Genomic DNA, 21,590 nt, shown 5'->3' on the forward strand with positions numbered 1-21,590 from the left:
ATGACGGCCGTCTCTGTGACCCAGTTTGACAACTTGCTGTCCTGCATTAATCAAGGAGGGGGAACAAAAAAGGAAGAAACAAAATAGAGGATCTTTTTGTTATTGTTTCGATACAAATAAGAAAAATTCTTTTAAAATTCAGGAGGAGAATGATGAGATTCTCCTCCATGTTGTGACATCCAGCAGGTGGAGTTTTAGACTCCACCCGCTAATCAGACTGAGCAGCACTACTTCTGTGTTGCTGTTTACTGATACACCTACAGTGCCCTGTAGTGGCTGTTAGTGAGAAAATAACAAAAATAGAAGCCTTTTTATTTAAAAAATAAAAAATTTAATATAAGGCACACCTGAGTATAAGTCACACCCTCAGCCAAACTATGCAGAAAACTGCCACTTATACTCCCAAAAATACAGTACTAGCTTTAAACAGTTGAATAATAACCCATCTTTATGATACTTATGAGTCTGCCAACTCCAGATAGACGACCCCGAAATGACAAGGTTTGATTTCTGAATGTCTCTCATCCTAACAGGCCGATGGTCCCTATTCCTCCAGCCAGTCGAGCAGTAACACGCTGTCCAGCAATGCTTCCAGCTCTGCACACAGTGATGAGAAGTGGTACGAAGTTGGCTCCCATTCGGGAGTGCAGAGTGATCTGGAGCTCAACGGGTACCTGCAGGGCACGTCCACAGACAGCGGCATCGATGCCTCCTCCCTCACTGCCACTCAAAGCAGCACAGCTTCTTCTACTGCTGCCTTCCGGGCCAAGGAGAAAGTGCCATGGGAGGAGTCTGTGGCGAGCAGCCCTGGAGCCAAGAGCGCTTCACCTCCCACTCCGGACGCTCCTGTCGTAGCGGCGTGTGGCAGTGAGATTCCAACTAAAAGCTCGGCCGTGTACCTGGGGGGTCCTGATGGGGGCTCATACAGCCTAGGTGATGCCCCCTCCCCGTCCAGGTGTGTTGGCGTTTTGCCAATCAAGTTTTGTAGAACATATTCCCTTTCTCCAATGTTTCATTAAGCGCTAGCTGGTTTATTTTAGTCCTGATCCTCAGCATAAAAATCCAAAAGCTCTGCAGTTTATTAAAAAGAAATCTCTGCGAGGAGTGGCTTTGCATTTGGATGCGTTTCCATCTCATGGTTATCTATGGGAGAAATGGAGCACAAAGATCCGTTTGAAGCTGCTAGAAATGCAGACAGTGAGCTCCGCCACCACCACCCTTCTCTGAATCCTGCTTCCTTAAAATCAAATAAATCTTTCCTCCTTGTCTTTTTCTCGCTTAGACAGAAATAACCGACTTCTAAAAGCTTGCTACTCTGCGGGCTTTGTTTTGCAGTGCGCACACGCGCCTGCACGCTCCACAGGCGCAGATCTTAGTATAAAAATATAAGCTTTCATCTCACTCATTATAAAAAAAAATACTGGATAGAGCTGAACATGACGTGCAAGGACATAGTGCCCCGCTTTCTGTTTACAAAATCAGTTATAGTTGGAGTGGATTGGATGAGCTTATTGAAGGTTTTTTATGTTTGTGTTGTCCTAAAAACATGGCGAAATTGCTTTTGATTTAATCCTAAAAATATGTTTAACAGCTGATTAAAAGTAGTCACCTTCGTTCGTCTTTTATTTCACCAGTTCTGGTCACTCAGAAGGTCTGGTGGTTCAGGGGGAGGCTGCAGAGGGAGCTGCTGCAAACATGTCACAGAACCTGCAGTCCCCCGGGACGAAAAGCTTCTACCCTCGACAGGGAGCAACCTCCAAGTACCTCATCGGTTGGAAGAAGCCAGGCGGCTCCGTGAACTCTATCGAGTTTGCCAGCACTCGCAAGTGAGACGCGTCAGAAATGCAGCATGTTGTAACGCACTGTAGAATGTGGATGTTTGCTCCGTGGAAACGTCCACATTTGACCACAAAAAGCTGAGCCAGTTTGAGAGCTTGATCAGATTTGGGTTGTGGTGCCATCCAGTGGTAGTGTAGGAGATTACCGAATCCTTACCTTTTTTTATTTGTTTGTTTTTCCTTTGGTCTGAAAGCTGCTTGATTCATGTGTTCTCAGCTGAAGTGCTTCTGTGCTTTTTGTTCCCAGACGGCACCCGAGTGATGGCCTGCTGGGGGGTCCACCCCAGCTAAGAGCCAATCTCCGTGGCTGTCATTCGCCCCATCGGCAGACGGCCAAATCCAGCCTGGAAGAAGACTTGAAGAAGCTCATCACGCTTGACAGCCCTCCACCCACCACGACGGAAGAGAAGGTACAGAGGAACGTGCTTCCCTCCCTCATACTAATTTAAGTCTGATGTTTTTTGAGGGGGAGGATCAATCTGAGGCGGCGTAAAATGCTCTACAAGCAAAACAAATAAAGACTGCAGCTTTAAATTGGAGTGTCTGTAATCTGAGTTAAATGTAAAACCCAAATAGGAGTTGGCAAACATTAAAACAATATAAAATAGTGTTTAATTCTAATCTGGTGCCTGATCTACTAGATTTTAAAAAAAAAATTCCACAAACAAAAATATATGTGAAAGCCTTAAATATGCAGTTTTTTTTAATAATCTCCAGATGGTAAGTAGGAAAAAATAAAAAAATGTAATACCACAATTTATAAAACCAATTCAGAGATGTTAAAGTTCAACTAAAAGTATTTATAAATTATTAAAATATTCCCAGAAAATGAAGAAAAGACTTAATTATCCAATAAAATGCTGCTTCAAGAATAAAAAAAAAAATATATATATATATATATATATATATATATATATATATATATATATGGTCAATGTTGCTATCCTTTAAAAATATTACCAGCTATCAGATCATAAATAAATATTTCAAGTATTGGGTTTAATCAGTTATTATATTAACAGAAAGAGGATCGTTGACCTTTTTCACATGAATTTTTTGAACTAATTTGAAATTTAAATTTAAAGTCAATATAGTTCTGATTAAATAGCAAGTAGCCAAAGTAACAAAGTTGTCTTATATGTTAAAAAATATGATATAAAAAATTACTGGACGGTGGTTAAAGTAATTTGTTTCTACAATTAAACTCTAAAGTTGTTCAAATAAAAACATGCTTTTTTATTGCACTTTTTTATTAGCTTTAAAAAGCAAGAAAAAAAATTCAACTTCTCTAACAGTTTGAGAGGAGCTTATCCAGAACAGGATGAGAATTGTTGAGATCATTTCAGTTTTTTCGGGGTCATGAGGAGGAAGAAGAAGTGACCAAGGTGTCTTCTGCAGAACATGCAGGGACTTGCCACTTTTCAGGTGAGTTCCCACCTGAGAACTGATTCCTTTTCATTTCTTTATACAGCCGCCGTTCCCTGGTCCCCCACCCAGCCGTCGATCTCTTCAGAGGACGCTTTCAGATGAGAGCATTTACGGCGGACAGAGGGAAACGTCCTCGAGTGGTCCGCACGAGACCTCTGACCTTCTGTTTACCTGCTCCACCTTGCCCCGCTCTCCCACAACCCGCCACGGGTCAACCCGCCGAGCATCACACAAATCCCTCGGTGAATCCCAATTTTGTTAATTAAACCACATGAATGTTTGCGGGTTATTTTTTTTCTCCATAGCGAGCAGATAAAATGCTAATTACAGATCCCGCTGGTGCTTTTACTCTCTTGTTCCTCCAGGAGACCTGTCTGCATCCCAGAGTTCAGAGCTTGAGAAGGAGAAAAAAAGGCAGCAGCAGCAGCAGCAGCAGGATCCTTCCCTCATGCCTCTGCCCGATGCCGGGGTGGATGGCCCACTTGACTGGGCTCACCTGGTGGATGCAGCCAAAGCTTTTGAAGGTAAGCAAACCTCCTGTTTTCAGTGCCTTTGCTGTCACCTCTATACTCATCAGAGGAAATCCCTATTTTTCACGTTTTCCATTGTAGAACAGCGGCTGGCTTTTCTAACAGCCCAAGAGGAGGACTCCACTGCTGAAGCCATGGCAGCTGCCATCCCTCAGCAGGCTGAGCCTCAGGCAGCTCCCCCTAGACAGCCTCTGCCAGGGTAAGGAGCCTCCAGCCACAGCCTACAGCCCTCAGTTTTCTTTTATGTGACTTTTTAAAGATCATAGTGGAAGATCATACACATTTAGACCCAGATCTTTCCTCATTTGGGAATGAGTTGACTTACGGTAGAGAATTACCTGTAGTGAATGGCTGAGTTGATGAGATCTCAATTTTCCTTTTCAGAGAGACTCCAGCCATCTTATTGGGGAAAGTTGACCAGCTGGAGTCCATGGTCAAAGCGCTGCAGGAGGACCTGAATAAGGTCTGCTGTTTTTTACTCCACCCATCTTGTTTGATGCACACAAAAGTTGTTATGGGAGAGCTTAATAACATTTAGGAGGTCAAAAATGCATCCAGAGGATGTCGTAGCTGACGCGTCTTTGCTTCCATCAGGAAAAGGATGCCAAGGCCTCCTTACAGGCTCAGATCCAGAGTTTGAGGGAAGACAACCAGCGCCTCCTGGAGGAGTCGTACAGCGCCTCAGCTAAGCTGAAGAAGTTCACAGAGTGGGTCTTCAACACGATTGATATGAACTGACGCACAGAGGTGTCGTCCCCTCTTCTGCTTTGGGAGTTTAACCACTGCTCAAGCTCGTTTCAACTTCAGTGCTGATCTTACTGACACAGTTGTCCTTGGGTTTGTACAAACCAGTCCCAACGTCGATTAATTTCCATTCTAACTTTGTTTTGCTGTGAAACAGTCACCATGAAATGCAAAAAAGGGAAGAAAAGAGCTTTTAATTGTGTGCCAGATTAATCTGCATGCACTCCCATTAAACCTGTACCGCTCTGGGTCAGATCGGACCCCTGATGCCCCCTGCATGTCAGGAGAAGCAACACTGTCCTTGTTAGCTTCTCATCTCTAATCAAGATCCTTTCAGTCAAATTAAAATGTGCTTTTCAGGAGTTGGAAAACAGTGTGAAGCAGCTGATACTTTATTCAATTACATTCTTTGGTGTTAAGGCATTATTTAATTTTTTCAATTTCAGTGAATAAAAATGTCTTATTTTTGTATTAGTAACCTAAAGGAAAAACGAGCTAGGATAAGATGTCCCTTTTGAGTGGAAGGACACAGACGTCCTGTGTCAAAAAGAATTATGCAAGAGTTTGAACGGTTGAAAGATGAGAACAGAACATATATCGTATAAAATCATAGTGAGTGCCATAAAGTATACAAATATAATAAAGATTATTTTAAATATTTGATTTAAACAACTATTTTTCTCTTTCCCTCTCAGGAAATAATAATCTGAGGAGGATTAATGACAAAAGGTAAAAAAAAAAAGGCCACATGCAGGTAAATTCATCTACTTGTCGGCGCTGTTTTCCTATATTAAACAAAGTTTATCCTATATTTCAAAAGCTAATAAGAAAAACAAAAATATTAATGAACACTCTGTGAGCCTTTATGCGTTTTTTTCTTTGTACCTTAAACAAAAATGCCTTGCTTGCTGCAGTGAATGGATAAACAGTGCCACCTAGTGTTGACAAGATGTAATTAATTCCTCAGCATGCACAATTGCCTCAATCTGAATTGTAGTTGTCAGATTAAATTAAAGCGGTACGGTCTAGTGTATGATGTAGTGAGATACGGTATAATTCCTGAAACTCCTTCATTTCCCTCAGTTTTACTTTGAAAATCCCACATAAAAATGGTCCATATGATAATCAAATGATCCTTTTTTTTCATTTTCATACCTGAAGACACTGTGCAGATGTAAATAGGAAGAATTTACTAATCATCAAAATTTGCACCTTAAATCGTGGTTTTTTTTTACTGTCATTTTTTATATATTTTGTTTTACTGGCAAGCAGAGAAAAATGTCAAGAAAGGTGTGTGTGTGGGGGGGGGGGGGGGGGGTTGGGGGGGGGGCAATGGTTTGAGCCGGACTCTTTAAACAAAAAAAAAAAATCAGTCCCAGGTCCCTAAAACAGCAGATTTGCCCTTTTGCCCTTTATTATGAACTGTGTAAACGCATGTCATCTGTTTCCACTGAGCTGTGATGTGTAAAATATGTTAATATCTATTAAAGATATTTTATTGAATGACTCTGGCGAAATAGTTTTTTGTTGCAGCGTCTTCGAGGTGATTAACTCGCTTTCTGTGTTCTTTTGCGCTTCTTTAGCGATTGGGGTAAAATTGTGTGAATATAAATACATTTAAGTGCGCTTGTATAATTGGACACTTTAAGGAATTATTGTGTTTAAAAATAATTAAAGATGGCAAGTCTAGTACATGTTTGCTTTTTTTTTTTACTTTTAAGGTCAACCTATTTTCCAAGGGCACCATTAACGTCCCACTCCGATCATCTTCTTGTACAGTTTTAGCCACATCCCAGCTCGGACAGGCAAAACAAAAACATACATGGTATTTATCTATAAGTGGATGCATCAGAATGGAGCAGAGCAGGAGGCTTGTGGCTGGCCGATTGTAGCTTCTACATGCAAAACGTTTTCAAACTGCATTTTATCTTCTCCTGATTCTTAATGATTTTAATAAAGAAATACTCAGAAATGCAATTTTGAGTTTATTTTTCCTAATATTTGCCCTCCGTCAGATAAACACACCACAGTATAAAAACAAAACAAAACAGAATTTTCCTCTGAGTGGGATTTTTAAACTTATATTTGACCAGAACAATTTTCCTTTAAGACACCTAAATGATAAAAATTCAAGTGAAATGGTAAAAAGTATATTTGTCATTTGTTAGAGCTGCAACACTATAAACAAGTTTTCCTGGATGTATTCTCACTTCTCAAACATTTTAATGTATTTTTCTGTGAACAGGAAAAAAAAATGCTGGATGGTGTGTTTGTGTTCCTTTTAACAAAAAGGCTTATAATAGGATTAAAGCATAAAAGTGTTTTTTTTTTAATGGATTTTCAAGAAAAGCTGTTTTCTACAAAAATAAACTTCTGAGTTATTTTGTTGGAAATGCTGCCTTTAAATTTTTTTGCTGCACAAAAAGAAAAAAAAATAGAGTATTATTTAACAGTTGTGTAAAAATAAGGAACAAAAGTGGAAACGTTGTGTGATGTTAGATTTAGGACATTTTATGTACAAAGGAGATTGTATTTCATTAAGTATATGGCCATTTTTTAGGTGTATGCAATTTTTTGTCAGAAATTTAATCAGAACTTTTATTTTTTGACATACTGTATGTTCGTACCTAAGACGCCTTTTAATCTTTTGCACTGAATCTAATTATTATTCATAAGATATAACTCAACATTTGGACTGGATTTGTCTTCATGTGGTCATTAGTGTAACTTTTTTGGCAGTGTGGGTGTTTGTGTAGATTGATTTAGTATGAACACAAATTATTATAGCTCCGCCGCCCTACCCTTGCATGTCAGACGAGTCCCCTAAGCATTGTGCTTTTTATGGGCGCCACATGGACGAAGTGGCTCATGTAAATGTGTAGACATGGCAGCAGAAGGTGAGACCTGTCACACAAGCCGGTGTTCAACCCTAGTTTCCCTTGGTTACCAAATTTACACAGAGCTGCTGCTGCCTCTTCTTGATAATTTGATCTTTTTTTTCCCTCAAGAAATAAAAGACGACAGAACTGCAGTTAATCACAAGAGATTTGATTTTTCTTTGTGTCAGGCTTGATTAAACCCCCAATGGGGGATCTTTTCTTTTCTGAGCCCTGGAAGCATGACAAATGTTTAAAAAAGAAGAAAAAAAGGCATGACGCCAGGGTTTCATCACTCCTCCCAGGATTCCTGCTAAGGAAACTGATAGGAAACAAAAAAACGAAAAACAATGAGAATCAACGTTGTTCTTATGCAGACATCTGTACTCCTGTGTGTGCTGTTACTCGGCATGCAAGCTTTCACAAATTGCCAGTACTGTGTATTTTTGGCGTCTCCTCCTCCAGGGCTTGTGGGAATTAATTTACGAAAAAGAAGAAGGAAAAAAAGGCTGATGGTTTAGGTTGCCATTTAAGCTAGAATGAGTTTCCAGATTAAAACTGAAGTGCGCATTTGTTAACTTAAAGAACAGAATCTCTGAAATAATTTTGTGGAAAAAATAGTATTTGGGTCATCTCAGTTGCATGAAAATTGGAAAAAGTACATAAAATCATAAATGTGTGTTTTTATATCACCATTGAAATGTTAGCTCATTGAAGAGTTTATTACTTTCAGCATCAGTGGGCGCTGCTGCAACGTGCATCCCCCCTGTCCTCCTTTCTCCTCTGCTGTGCATCAACAGCTCTCTGGCGCTCGCACCCCTCCCCTCCCCGCCGCCGCCTGTCTTTCTCCTCCCTCTTTCTATTCTCTCTAATTCCTTCATCCCTCCCCCTTTTTTTTTCAACTTGATCTGCCTTTCTCTGTTGCACAGCCTCTTTCGCCCCCTTTCTTTCTCCCCTCACTCTTCGCCGCTCAGTCTGGAGCGCATGCAGGCAGGGGAAGAGGAGGGATGAGAGAGGTGTGCGCAAGTGAGGATCTCCTCAGCTGCCAGGGCAATGCAGGACTGGTGAAGAGAGGAGGAGGAGAAGAGGAGGACTGAAGGAGTACTGCAGTGTCCTGCCAGCTTCCCCCTCCCTCTATTTATCTTTTGCTGCTTTTTTTTCCCTTCTTCTTCACTTCCCTCTGCCAATTACACCATGAAGCTGCCTGCTGTTTGTTGCTAAGGTGGGTTGGGGGGGGGCGGCAGAGTGGACCGGCTGTTATTTTGGTTCTTCAGGTAACAAATGCTTCAGTGACAGTCAAAGATGTGGGGCTGCAATGCTGGGGAGCAAACAGGGATTTGGGAATCTCCATTGCAGTGTGGGTTCGGCATGGATGTGGGGCACCGCTCGCATGTTGTGTGTTTGTGTGTCCTTTCAGTTTGTGCCATTTACTGCATACGTGTGCAAAGTCCCTCTTTCTGTTTGCCCCCTTCATGAATTGGTGTTTGCTGTGTGTGTATTTGAGGTGCACACACAAACACACTGCTCCGTGAGACGGGGAACTCTCCGCTTCACCTTGTGTCTTCATTGCTTCTTCATCCTGGACCCTGTGGGCTTTTTATTTGTGCAGATTTTGATTTCTTTAGAGGAAGTTGTGTCTCTAAAAACCCTTGCTCTCGTTGCACCTCTTCGCACAGTTGCTTGAACAGGTATGAAATCCATACGTGTTGGCTTTGTGTTTGGCCTCTGATGTGAATACAAATATGGGCTGTCTAATGTGCCTGGACTCTTAAGAGAGCACAGACCTGTTAGCCAATGGGGAGTGCTGCTGTCTGCACTTCTGGTGGCAATAACAAGGGGAAGGGAAGGATAGAGGGTTACTCATTCACTAAACTATATGCTCACTAAACTATATGCTCCCACGTATTTACCAGTTTTCCAAGGATGGCACTAAACCTTTGTGCTTTTATTATACTTTTTTTCTCACTGAGCATCTCATAAGTTATGTAACTAAATGCCCTAAATCTCTTTTAAATCACTGCAAGAATCAGAAGGACTTAAGAAGTGAGAGGTTGAAGGCTTTATATCATCATCCTGCCTCTTTTTCCAACACTGGAGGGTCACTTAGTCTTGTTGGCGCCTTTATTTGTCTCTGGATCCAAGAATCAATAATCAGGTTTTGATAAAACCTGGCAGAGTGGCAAAGCTTGTGAATTGCAAAGGGTAGCTGATAAAAAAATAAAATAAAACCTGAGATTAGCAGAATTATTTCTGTCACTGACTTCCTAGAAGTGTCTGGGAATGTTGAGTGGTTGTGAGTAAATCCCCCTAACAGTGACTCCCAAAGCACCCAGCTCAGGAAATTACAGGCAGGTTCAGAACAAAAAAATAAATAAAATACAGCAAACACCATATTGTGAGTTTTAAGGCGTAACTATGAAAAGCTCTGCAGGCATTTAAACTAGCATTACCACCTATGTGAGAGTTAACTCATTATATTAGAGGAGTGTTTTCATCTGAGGAAAGATGAGTCATCAGCAGCACGACAGCTGAGGGTTTGTAGGGGTTATACATAATTACTGATTATTCTGTGCCGACACATTTGTCTGCATTTGTTCTTCTATAATTTATATCAGATGAGCTCAAATAGGTCCGATTCTACTCTACCGCCCAGTCTTTTTTTTATGCTTCCAAAGTTACAAGATCTTTACAGTCCAACTTATTTGAGAAAACAAGCTGTTTTGATTGCAGATGCTTTTGAACGGAGAAAGCAGCAGGTCTTGAAAGTGCACTTCTGCAAAAACTGAGTCTTAAGAAAGTAGAAAAGACTTGTTTTAAGGAAAATGTGTTTTCTTTTTTGTCTTACAAGAAAACTATCTTATAAGAAAGTTTTTTAGTAGCAAAATAATTTTATTTTGAGAAGGCACATCTTAGTGACTAGAATTGTTTTTTTTTTAATATAATTCTTGGTAAGAACATTTTTCTTGCCCTATTTGCAGATTTTATTTGCTTATTTAAATAAAATCGACCAATGGCGCCAGTTTTTGGCAGTGTGGAATCTTTAATCTTGAGGGACATCGAGGAGCTTTGTTTTCTGTGTCCTGCAGAGCTTTCCTCATCCTCTGTTCTTCTGACAGGCCTCAGTGAAAATGGCAGAGGGCTCCAAAGACCAGGGTGGGGTCGGCACGATGGATCCAGAGGAGGACTCCCCCAACATGATTGTCTACAGAAAGGCAAGGCTTGATTTGGATGTTTATTGTGGTTGTCCGTTGTCTGCGACGCAGTGTGATGTGCAGAAGAGGAGCAATGACCCGTGCACGGGCTCCTGATGGTGCAGCGGTCTGTTTCAGTGTGCATCTACCACTCACTGGTTTCACTGTCATGTGTCAGAAACGCTTTCTTTTAAACATCTAAGAAAATAAACCTTGGATCTGCCTGGTTATATTTCTTCAGAACTCCCTGCATGTCAGTCATCAGACAGACCTACATTTAATCAAGAGCTCTTAGTTGCCTCAGTGTGGGGAGACGTCCTTTTGGTGTCAAGGGTAATTACTGCATCCCCTTTGGTATCTCATTTTTGTAAAAACCAACTTGGATTGGAGGGTTTGTCATTTTTTAGCCTGATTTCCAGAGTGCTTTTCTTAAATGGGGTGGCAGAATCTTCGAATATTTATTTCCTTTTCCAAAAATTGGATTTTATTCCTCGGCTGCAACAATTTCCACTCAATAAATCTTCTTTTTTAAACAGACGTTCCCAACAGGATCCTCTGCTTTCACTGTGTTTTGATCAGTGAACCAACTGAGCAGGTGACAGCCTCTGTTCCAAATACTGCTAATAGCTGTCCATCCACAAAGCCAGGTAAATACAATTGTCAGGATGCAAAATGAAGTCTGCAAGGCCATTGGTTAGCTATTACATTTAGAACACGTTGATAGCTGCTGGGATTTCTTGACACTCTCCATCGGTAACTCGAGTGCAGCCACCCTGGAAAAAACGGAAAGCCCCCTTCTGTTTGTTTGAAATCTTGATGATGCTGCAGCCGTTGTTCCTTTTTGCTCAAGTGTCACATATCAGTGGTGGGCAGGAAATGAAGCAACATAATTTACGGAGAGTTACTTGGGAAAACCTCTTAGGGTGTGGCTTCACTCGTCTCAGATATCAGCCAAGATAATTACAAATTAAGCCCCAAGTCCTCTAAGTTTTCCTGAAGTCCGACTGAGTGATGAATGAAAAGAAGGACCAACCGGAACACTTGTTCTTGCATCACAACCCTGGTTTACGACTCAGTCAAGCAGAGTGAATCAGAGCGTCAAGTGAGCTGTGGTTCATTGTGACTGACCTTTGAGCAAGGATGGATGCCTGAGTGGCTAAAAAGGGGGAAAAAAGCATTGTGCTGAAGTAAAACCTAAGTTTTTATTATTGACTAAAGACCCTTTGCATCGATTTAAAGTATTTATCTGAAGCTTTTTAAATACATCGCTCCAAACACTTTTTTTCATTTGGGTACTTTAGATGAAAAATATTCTTTCCTGCTTACATTGTCAGTTTTTTGTCAAACCCTCCAACCATCCATGCCTGCTTAGTGACATCATTGTTGAACGCCCACTCCCATCATAGTTTGATCCATTTTAAAGCGTTCCCAGTGGTCTTTTAATTATTATCATGCTGATTAATTATAAAAAATCGGTCATTTTCTGGGACAGTGTCTGCGTAGCGGCAGTGGTCTCTAAGTTTTGGGTGGGACAATCGGCGTGGAGTGAACCCCGCCATCCTTCCCCTTCCCATTGTGGAGAGCCTGAAACGGGGAGCTTGTGGCCCACCCGACGTATTGTCTATGCAACAAATACACTTTTTTTCAAATGGCTTTTTTAGTCAGCTCTGGATTCAACATGATTTTCATTTTTTTTTTTCATTTCATTCATCTTCTTAACCGTTTATTCCCTTTCGGGGTCACGGGTTGCTGGAGCCTATTCCGGCCACTTGGGCGTAGGCAAGGGATACCCTGGACTGGTCGCCAGTCTGTCGCAGGGTGGAATATCCTCAATCACACATCCATTCACTCTCACACTCACACCTATGGACAATTTAGAGTTGCCAATCAACCTATGTAGCATGTTTTTGGACGGTGGGAGGAAACCGGAGATCCCGGAGAAAACCCACCCACGGGAGAACATGCAAACTCCACACAGAAAGGTCCCCCATTGATGTAGTTTTTCAGGTCCCCCAGCCGGGACTTGAACCGGGGGCCTTCTTGCTGTGAGGCAAGAGCGCTAACCACTGCGCCACCGTGCAGCCCTACTTCAACATGATTTGAATAAAGAAATACTCAGACATCAAATTTTGAGTTTAATTTCCTTTAGAAATGTCCTCCATCATCAGAAAAGGCCACAAGAACATGTTAAAAACACCAAAAAGACCATGACTTTAAACTATGAATAAGCTGCTAATGCTGAGGCAAATTCCTGCAGCAACAATGGACATTTCACTTGACTACAGATATAAATAACTTAATAAAAAACACAAAGACAAATATAATAATAAATAATATTGTAAAGTCAGTTTGTTGAAAGTGTGCTTGATATTTGGATGTGGATTTGAGAGTAACAAACAGTTGTTTAGTTCAAATAACGTTTATTTTTTCTTTTATGACAAAGCTGCCCATGCCGGAGCACCTCATCCTTTTCCCCTTTTTCTTTTGTGACCCCCTCTGCGGCTGTCAGAATCATTTGTGTGTATGCGCGCCCCTGCTGCGTTGCAACAGATTTGTTCTTCATGCACAATTGTACATTCATGCATTTCAAGAATCTACATCAGAGAACATACTGTAGCTGGATGTTACACTTGGCATCTTTATGGATTTCACAGTGCAGCTTCATTACATAACGAAGCACATGCCTGGAGGCAGTGCATTTAAGAGGCTAGGTTTTGCTTGTCAGAGAGCTGCCCGGGGGAATATTCGTCATTTTTTGTTCCAGTCATCCACAGTGACAGCAGACAGATTATTCTGATGGTGTCAGGACTTTCTGCCCTTTCTGTTTTGTAAATTGGATTTTTGATGTGCAGCAGAGAGTGTCCTGTGAACGGCACGCTCAGAGATACAGCAAAACAGTTGTGTTTGGTCTAATTCCGATGCTTGCTTTCTATAAAAAAAATAAAAATAAGAGAAACCTTCAATTATCTTAAGCATGCCTGCTTTTGGCTGTAAGGAGGTCGGTGTGAGCTGAGCGCTCACGGCCTGTGGATGGCGTGGATGGGCGACGTGGATGGGCAGCCTTGTGTGGCGTTAAGGCGCTGCTCGCAGAGAGGCAGATGGCTTTCAATATGCTCTGTCGCCTGGGAAAACACCTCATCCCAAAGGCATGAGCCCACCTCAGCTGGAAGCATCTTCTTGCAGCTGGTTAATGCTTCTATGATTTGCAGCTATTTTATTTATGTAGACATTAAAATATCTTTTACTTCAAAATCTGCACATTATCTAACAGTTATAGATTTGAAGTGAATGTGATGTTTTTAGCCATAGGAGAAGTGTATTGGTGGGGAGAAGAAGAGGATAAATCTTTAGTGGAAGAACAGCAGTACAATCGTCTGTGTCCTCCCATGAGAGAGAAGAGTAAAGCAAAACAAGGCAATAACTGCAGGACGTTTTATTGCCCCAAAAATAACAAATAAAAAATGGACGTATATATACAAACAGTCATGCTGCTGTGGTGTATGTGACCGATTCCAAACAGTGTTTCTTGTTTTCTGCTCAGGTTGTTGTGGTTGGCTGGGAAATGCAATTAAGTTCAGTATCTGCTCTGGTGAAGGGAAGCTCAAAAACTATTAATAGAGGACACCTCTTGTCTCATGTATGCAGTCAAAGCCTCTTCTGAAGTGTGATAGCTGTGCAGCAGTCACTGCAGAGAGATTCATTGTTCTGTTGACAAGCCACCATGATTACATTCAGCTTCAGGATGCTGGAAGAAACCAACGACTAAACTACTTTTATCCAGATAAAACTTTGTGTCTATCGCTGCCAATTTAGAGTAATTTTAAAAAGATTTTGCAGAGCTGTGTCAAAAAGCAAAAATAAATCCATAGTAATGCAGTGTAGTGTTAATGCTTTCTCCTCACAGCAAGAAGGCTCTGGTTCAAATCCCAGCTGGGTCTTTTCTAGGTGGAGTTTGCATGTCCTACTCGTGCATGTGAGGATTTTCACTCTGTCTTCCTCCAACCGTCAAAAAACATCCTTCATAGGTTCAATGGTATCTCTAAATTGTCCCTTAGTGAGTGCCCCTGCAGCAGACTGGTGACCCGTTCAGGGTGTATTCTGCCTTTGTATAACAGTAGCCAGGTTGGCTTTGGCAGACAGATGAAAGGATACATGCATTTTTAATCAAGGCAGAAAAAGTTACATTTACTTTGTAGATTTTAAACAAGTCTTAAAACTCCTCCATGGTGTGGCTACTTTTTATTTTGATGATTCCCTTTCGGGATCACCCACGTAAATCACCCCGCGATTCAATCACGTGTTTCAGCCAAACCTAACACTTGAAAGCGGGCTCCGGGGAATCTGTCTACCAGACGTTTCCAACGTTTGATATTAGACCACATACTTTTGTTGAAGCATCTGATTGATCACCTTATGACTTGAATAACTCACTGTTAGAAGTCAGAACTCTGTCTCCCCCTCTGGTCATCAGTGGGAACCGTCTCCAGAGTTCTACATGCACTTCATCTCCCAGCAACCCCAGCGCACAGTTTCTGGATGCTACACACCTGACTTTCATTTGCAATCACTCATAGTTTACTTAAACACTGCACTGAGCCTCACTCAGTGCGAAGAATTGTTTGTGCCAGTCCGCCTGCATTACCGAGTGTTATATCCAGACCTGATCTTCTGATTTCCTGAACCTGTTTTGTCTCTGACCCAGTTTGCCTGCCCAGAATCTTGCCTGGATCCTGACTACTCTCATTGTTTCTCTGATGCTCATGATAGTTTTGTGGACTTTTAGCTGAGCTAATAAACCTGCTGCAATTGAAACCAGCCATCTGCCTGTTTTGTGACACTTGCACTACAAAAAAATACTTTAAGAAAAGAAATTGTGATTAGCAAATAGAATGACTGAGCAATAACTGTTTATTTCTTAATAAATGTCTGTGGGATTTCGGCTTTTTGGAACCAGCAGGGTCTTCCTGTTTGGGGGGAGGGGGTGTCCCTCAGTCCAGTTCTCATATACAGTCAAAGGGTTCTATCTTACTGTAGATGCCCTTCCAGACCCATCCTGTGCTTCTGACCACACTTGGGACATGCACAGAAAGAGCCCTAAAGTGGTTTATTGCAGCACCTGGTAGAACAAACCTGTATTGCAGCTCAGATAAATTGAGGCCAGATGTTTCCAGGGTGGCACAGGTTTCTTTTATACTGTGCACAATATTTATATGACCAAAAACCCTATATTCAAATTTAAACAGTGGTCACCCAGCTGTTTGGGACTAATAGCAGTAATAACATTCAAACTGAAACCGCAGCCTCAGGACAGTCTTCTTTTCCCTCCAATAACTGCATCCATCATTCCGCTTCTCATCTTTCACTGCATTTTTCCATCTTTTTTCCTTCCTGCTAATTAATAATTGAAACCCATTTCCAACTCTCTGTCTTCAGTAAAATACCTGCTCCTCTTCGACATTATATCCTTCTCACTTTCGCGTCTGTCCACTTGAGCGTGGAGGTTTTTCCAGGATCGCTCTGAATTTTTATTCTTGGATGCCCTACATTTGAAGAGACAACCATAAAAGTAGCATAAAACAAATGCAATTTTATTGGAATTATAATAGAAAACATTTTACATTAGCCTATTAAAGTTGTGTTTGTTAAAGTGATTAAATGTGATACTGGGTGTTTGCTCCTTGGGCATCAGCTGAGAGGTGACTAACAGGTTTAAACACCTTTTTCACTTCCACATGCTACGTAAACATGTCATGTTCACACTAGACAAGCAGGGAGGGGCTTCTTCTTTTCTTTTTTTACTGTTTACTAGCGCATGTCCACCACCTGCAGATGGAAGAAGCTTGGTGTGATGTTTACCTCCCTCAGCTGACAGTTTAAGATCACAGGAGCCTTCAGAGAGCACAGAGGGCGCTCCCTCTGATCCTCCCAGATGTATGATATGTAAATATGGGTAAAAAAAGGAGGAATTTCACGACAGATGGGCAGGATGCTTCCCTTGACTGGCAGTGAATAAGACTGTAAATAGCAGCTTCCTGCACCACTGATTTACCAACCAGAACAGGTAAGACAGCTGGTTGGATTTGGGGGGCCTAACAGGAGCTGTGGTCAGAAGGAAGCTCCCTGCTGCTTCCTATAAAGCTGTCCATGCCAGACGCTTGTCTTTAAGTTCTATTTGGGCCCCTGTTCATGTGTCCAAAGCCGCTCTTTGGATGTCACCTCTGCGGCTGCATGGACAAGTCAACCCCGAGTGTTATCGAATACAACCGCTTGAGCGGCATCTCCCCTTTCACCATGGGACTCTTTATCTGAGGCGCCGGTATGAGCTGGAGCCTGGATGCTAAGTGCAAGTGTGGGTTGTTGGGCTGCTTTCATGGTTGTGTCAATAAGATAAAACAACAGTGCGAGCGCGGAGCCCTATCCATTACATAACCAGCTACTGCCTGTTTAATGTGATGGCCCGTCTCTTTCTTTTCTGCTAAGCAGAATGACCAACACATGAAAATCCTGCAAATCCACAGAAAACAAACCGTGGGTGGATAATAACTTGGCATCTTGTAAGCTGGTTGCCAGGATTATTTCTCTCATCCTTTGAGATGACAGTGTCTGAAGTGAAAAGGCTTTTCTTTTTTTTTTTTTGCAGTGAGGGAAGTCTTTTCTGAACATCTCACAGTTAATACATGTTTGCAAAATCCCAGTAAAGTAGCCTATTTATTACTCCAGCTGGTTTAGAACTTATTTTTTTTCCTTTTTAATGGAAAGTGTGAAACGATGTATGCATGCTGAGAGTGGTGATAGAAAAGAGCTTAATGTGGGGGAATGGCTGGCACTGCTGTGTCCCACTTCTCCTCGCCCTTAAAAACCTCCAAAGCCTTTCTTCTAATGCTGACTGAAAAGCCTGCTTGGAATGCCACAATGGATGGAGCTCGCCTCCAACACCTTCAGCTGTGCTGTGAATAACTTCAGCATCTCTGCAGGACGCTGGGCCCCCACAGAGGAGAAAAAAGAAAGTAACAGCCTTTGTCAGTGTAGATATTACCTAAACTAACCTTTTGTTTTAATGATGTTCAGTGACGAAAAAGTTAAAAAAAAAAAAAAAATCTGAATGCTGACAGGCAGGTTTACCGTCGTACTGGTAAAACTTGCAGCTTCTCCGTCCCTCGAGGTGATGCTGCGGCTGGTCTGAGTGCACCGGCTTCATGTAATTTTTCGGAGGTGCTGACGCAGTGAATTAGTAAAGAACTGGACTGTGTTAAGGGAAGTGGGGAGAAAAAGCATAAGAAAAACAAAAAGCTTTCACGGTGGTGAGATCTTCCAGGATGGGTTCGCTTAAACTCTTAAGCGAACCCATCCTGGAAGATAAAAAGATCCCGGGTTGTCAGGTAACCATCAGAAAAGTAAAAAAGCAGTCAGGTTTTTATCTTGAGACAAATGAATATTGGTTACAAATGAATATTGGTTAAAGTTTGAGGCCCTTTTAAATTCAGTAGTTGCTGAGCGCAGAGACGTTTACAAGAAATTATTTGTATTTCATTACAATTGTTATAAAAAACGTCACTTAATTTTTTATATTTGAGTCTATAAAAAGTAGGGTGGACTGTTCTTTGGTGGCATGTGACACGTGTTAACAAACACGCTAAATGCAGGTTCTTGAACACGGATTTAGCCCATGGTGTTCACACTGGACAAGCAGGGAGGGGCTTTTTTTCCGTTTTCTTTTGTTACTATTTACTAGCTTCTGGAAGAGGCAAATGTGAAATGTTGAAGTGGTGCAAATCTCGGGAATCTTGCTCCAGGCTTTTTCTTTCACAGCTCTACTTTGATATATGAAAGACTTTAGGTCATTTAATTCTAGCCGGGCACAAACCACAAATATTGATTTCTCCTTCATGATCAATTTTCAAACAGTTGGCACTTACATCATTTAAAAAGGACACTACCCATTTGTCACTGCCAAATCCGAGCCCCTGATTGGTCAAAGTTTGACTTTCAACCTGCATTCAATGGCTGTGCTTTCTGTACGTGGAGCCTGAAAATGGTCATAGAAACTTGTAAACATGACATTGAGTGTTTTGAATGCAGAAGCCCAAAACACACATACACTCATTAACATAGATGTTTCATTGGAAGTGGTTGCTTAAACGTGCCTTGCCGAGGGTGGTGTGAAAGTAGCTTCAGGTTTTTTAAAGCAACAACCACACTAACTGGCACCACCTACTGTATTTTTCCACTTTTGCAAAGGTCGTGGTTCAGAGACGCATAAACTGCAACAATCATTGAAAGGGGAAAAAAGGGCTTCAAATCTCACCACACTGAATGTTTTAAAAGCCTGAAAGGGTTTTCTTTCCAAAGAGGCGTTCAAAAACCTCAGAGCTTGCAGTCCTTCTTTCTTTCCGGAAATACTAATGATTTTCAGAAAGGCCTTAACAGAGTAGTCATGAAAAATAGATCACTGAGCTCCGGTCACTTCCAGTTGCCTATTGAGACAAATATGCATCTATCACCTTCATTTAGCATCTACATAAAGGCAAAAACATCAGTGAATTTATTTAATTGCAATTTTTTTTTCCATATAGTGGATAAAAATCCAGGCATCAAGAGGTTAAAAAGATGAGGACCTTTCAATCATTGACTCATGATTTTCGTTCCTGTCCCTTTGGCTTTGCTTTGTTTCATAACAAAGTGGAACTCTATTCAAGGCACTGCCGCTGATGAGCACAGGTTATTACTAAAGTGGCAACCCAAGTCACATGTGCGGCACAGTGGGCGCAGAACGGGTCAGAATTCCCTCCATTCGGCTGATGAAAATTTGATAGTTTATTGAGCAATAAGAATGACGGGGCAGATGTTTCATTTGTCCTATTGAGTCACATCTTTAAAGGAGCATTAGACATGTTCAGAAAGTGTGATGCTCCAGGATGTGGAACCACAGTGAAACATACCTGAGCCTTTGCATCTTTTTACCTTTCCTTTTTGAAATGTATCGTCTCCATATTTACACCAGAGCTCGCCAAGATCACCCCCTCTCAAACTTTGGTAATCACACCTTTTTCTCCTCTGATGGTTAAACCAGTCAATGATTAGAGTAAACTCAATATATTGAATCTTAAAACATTTCCATGGTATATACTCAGTAAGTAGTTTCCAAATTTGAACCACTGATAGAAGTTGTCCTATGTGATATGAAAAGTAAATGTCGGATAAATAAAGAACCTACTTAGAGAAGTACGGAGTGGCGTCTCTGCACCGTTAAATGCAGGTGATTCAGGAGTGTCTGTAACCGGAGCGGCGTAGTTGTTATTGTCTCTGGGTTCAAACAGAAGCGGGAATTAGTCACCCGGGGCCTGAATGTTAATCACCCCAGCTGGCTGTTGTGACTAAACATGGCTTAGAGGACAGACCGGGCCGTCTGCTTTCTTTCCCTCAGAACGACTGGTGTCCCCTGCTTCACATTTCCCTTCGTTCGGTTCATTTCAGACCTCTCTGACTCAGTAACCCAGCCTCTTGGCATTTCTCTGTTAACCTCGCTGTCACCGGTGTCCCTAAAATTAAAAAAATAATTGGACAAGCGTCCTTGCGGTTCAGTCGCAGCCAGAGTCATAAAGGTCCAAACAAGCGATTTGTCATAAATGACACTGTTATTTCCTTACTCATGAGGATTTCAAATTACTAGTCGGAGAGGTTGGATAGTATTTTTTCAGCTTTTTTTTGGGACCGATTCCTATTAAAAGTGAATCAAACCATGGAATCGCTTGTTTTTTATTTTTTTTTGTTCTGTTATAGCTGCTAAAGATCCCACCCGTGATAAAGATCTTACCGTTTTAATTTAATTGAGTGCAAAATAAAAGAAGCTTGCTAACGGAAAATGCTCATCTCTGCTCAGGATGTGTGGGATTTGATTGTTGAAGGCTGGAAAATGCTTTTCTGCTCTAAAGGCACGATCTAACCTCAGATCCGTTTCCATTGAAGTTTATTGTGTATTATGCACACTGTTGTGTGCACATAAGCGCCGAGCATCAAACCATTATTAACTCCACCGCCCCCCCCCCCTTTGCATCTGGGAGCTTAAGAAGTGTCAGGCAGCATGAGCTTAATTCATTTAGACACTCCAATACATCCAGGCTTTGATTCAACAACACTGCATTTGCTTTAGTTGGAAATTGGCCTTCATTAGTGAAAAAGGAAGTAGGAAGAGAGTACGGAAGCTTTTAAGCATGTTATAATCATCAAAATCAATCTTGTGGTGCCCAGAGAGGCCGAGGCAGTAATTATTGTGCATTTGGGTGGCATCACCACAAGAAGATAACATGGTTATTCCCACGCTTAGAAGGTGCATCTGGAAGGAATCAGAAAATCCACATTCATGACTGTGTGATTAAGTTTCCACAGCCAGCACGGGCTGGCTTGAGTATTGCAGCGGAACGTTGATGAATGAAGCAACAGTCCTCTGGTGTTGGTTTTTGTGTGACATCCGTCAACAAAGAGGTTCAGCTTCACTCTGATTGGCTGCAAGGGTTTTACAGGTTAAAAAAGGCACTACAGACTCTGCAGAGTTCATCCAACACAAAAAACAAAAACTTTTCTGACTGTTTCAGTCAATTCAGACCAACTTTATGCACTACTGGAAAATATAGTTTAATAACTAGAACTAATGTAGTAAAGTTTTGTTAGGATGCAGTATTTAAAAAAAAAGAATTTTGGAATCAAATGGTTCTAAAAACATTTTCAGTGCTATTCAGCCCCTTAATAAAAATGAAGCATTCTCCCTGGGCTTGGATTCTAGGATATTTGACAAATGGCATGATAAGGGTTTAAAACATGTTTGCAACTTATTCTAAAAAGGTGATTATCTGTCTTTTGGACAAATTCAAAATATCACACAGAGATTTTTGGGGTTTCCCTAGGTGAGACACTTTGTTCAGACCTCCTTCTCTTTCCCAAGTGACCAACCAATCCTTCATCCAGTAGAAATGTCTTTTTCTTAAA

The 21,590-nt window shown here is 41.4% G+C and overlaps 2 protein-coding genes across 7 annotated transcripts in view; both read left to right on the plus strand.

Moving 5' to 3' along the window:
• The window catches only part of LOC101170559 (signal-induced proliferation-associated 1-like protein 1), a 38,695-nt gene extending 32,649 nt beyond the window's left edge, over nucleotides 1–6,046 (plus strand). The window contains exons 14-21 of one of the 2 annotated variants that reach the window (XM_023951459.2): nucleotides 534–955; nucleotides 1,635–1,826; nucleotides 2,086–2,248; nucleotides 3,310–3,508; nucleotides 3,632–3,790; nucleotides 3,878–3,995; nucleotides 4,181–4,259; nucleotides 4,391–6,046. In XM_023951459.2, coding sequence (XP_023807227.1) covers nucleotides 534–955; nucleotides 1,635–1,826; nucleotides 2,086–2,248; nucleotides 3,310–3,508; nucleotides 3,632–3,790; nucleotides 3,878–3,995; nucleotides 4,181–4,259; nucleotides 4,391–4,534 — 1,476 coding nt within the window. In that variant the 3' untranslated portion in view covers nucleotides 4,535–6,046. The remainder of the gene's footprint in view (nucleotides 1–533; nucleotides 956–1,634; nucleotides 1,827–2,085; nucleotides 2,249–3,309; nucleotides 3,509–3,631; nucleotides 3,791–3,877; nucleotides 3,996–4,180; nucleotides 4,260–4,390) is intronic. The other variant, XM_023951460.2, reaches the window with a different exon arrangement.
• A 2,260-nt stretch (nucleotides 6,047–8,306) lies between these two features.
• Nucleotides 8,307–21,590, plus strand: part of LOC101168163 (regulator of G-protein signaling 6) — a 45,775-nt gene continuing 32,491 nt past the window's right edge. For 3 of the 5 annotated variants that reach the window (XM_020713386.3, XM_020713387.3, XM_011490433.4), the window contains exons 1-2: nucleotides 8,307–8,638; nucleotides 10,533–10,628. In XM_020713386.3, coding sequence (XP_020569045.1) covers nucleotides 10,545–10,628 — 84 coding nt within the window. In that variant the 5' untranslated portion in view covers nucleotides 8,307–8,638; nucleotides 10,533–10,544. Of the gene's footprint in view, nucleotides 8,639–8,968; nucleotides 9,105–10,532; nucleotides 10,629–21,590 lie in introns of those variants that run through there. The other 2 variants (XM_078940772.1, XM_078940771.1) reach the window with 1 other exon arrangement.

The sequence above is a fragment of the Oryzias latipes genome, chromosome 22, assembly GCF_053564925.1.
Source record: "Oryzias latipes strain Hd-rR chromosome 22, Olatipes_Hd-rR_3.1".
NCBI classification, from domain to species: Eukaryota; Metazoa; Chordata; class Actinopteri; order Beloniformes; family Adrianichthyidae; genus Oryzias; species Oryzias latipes.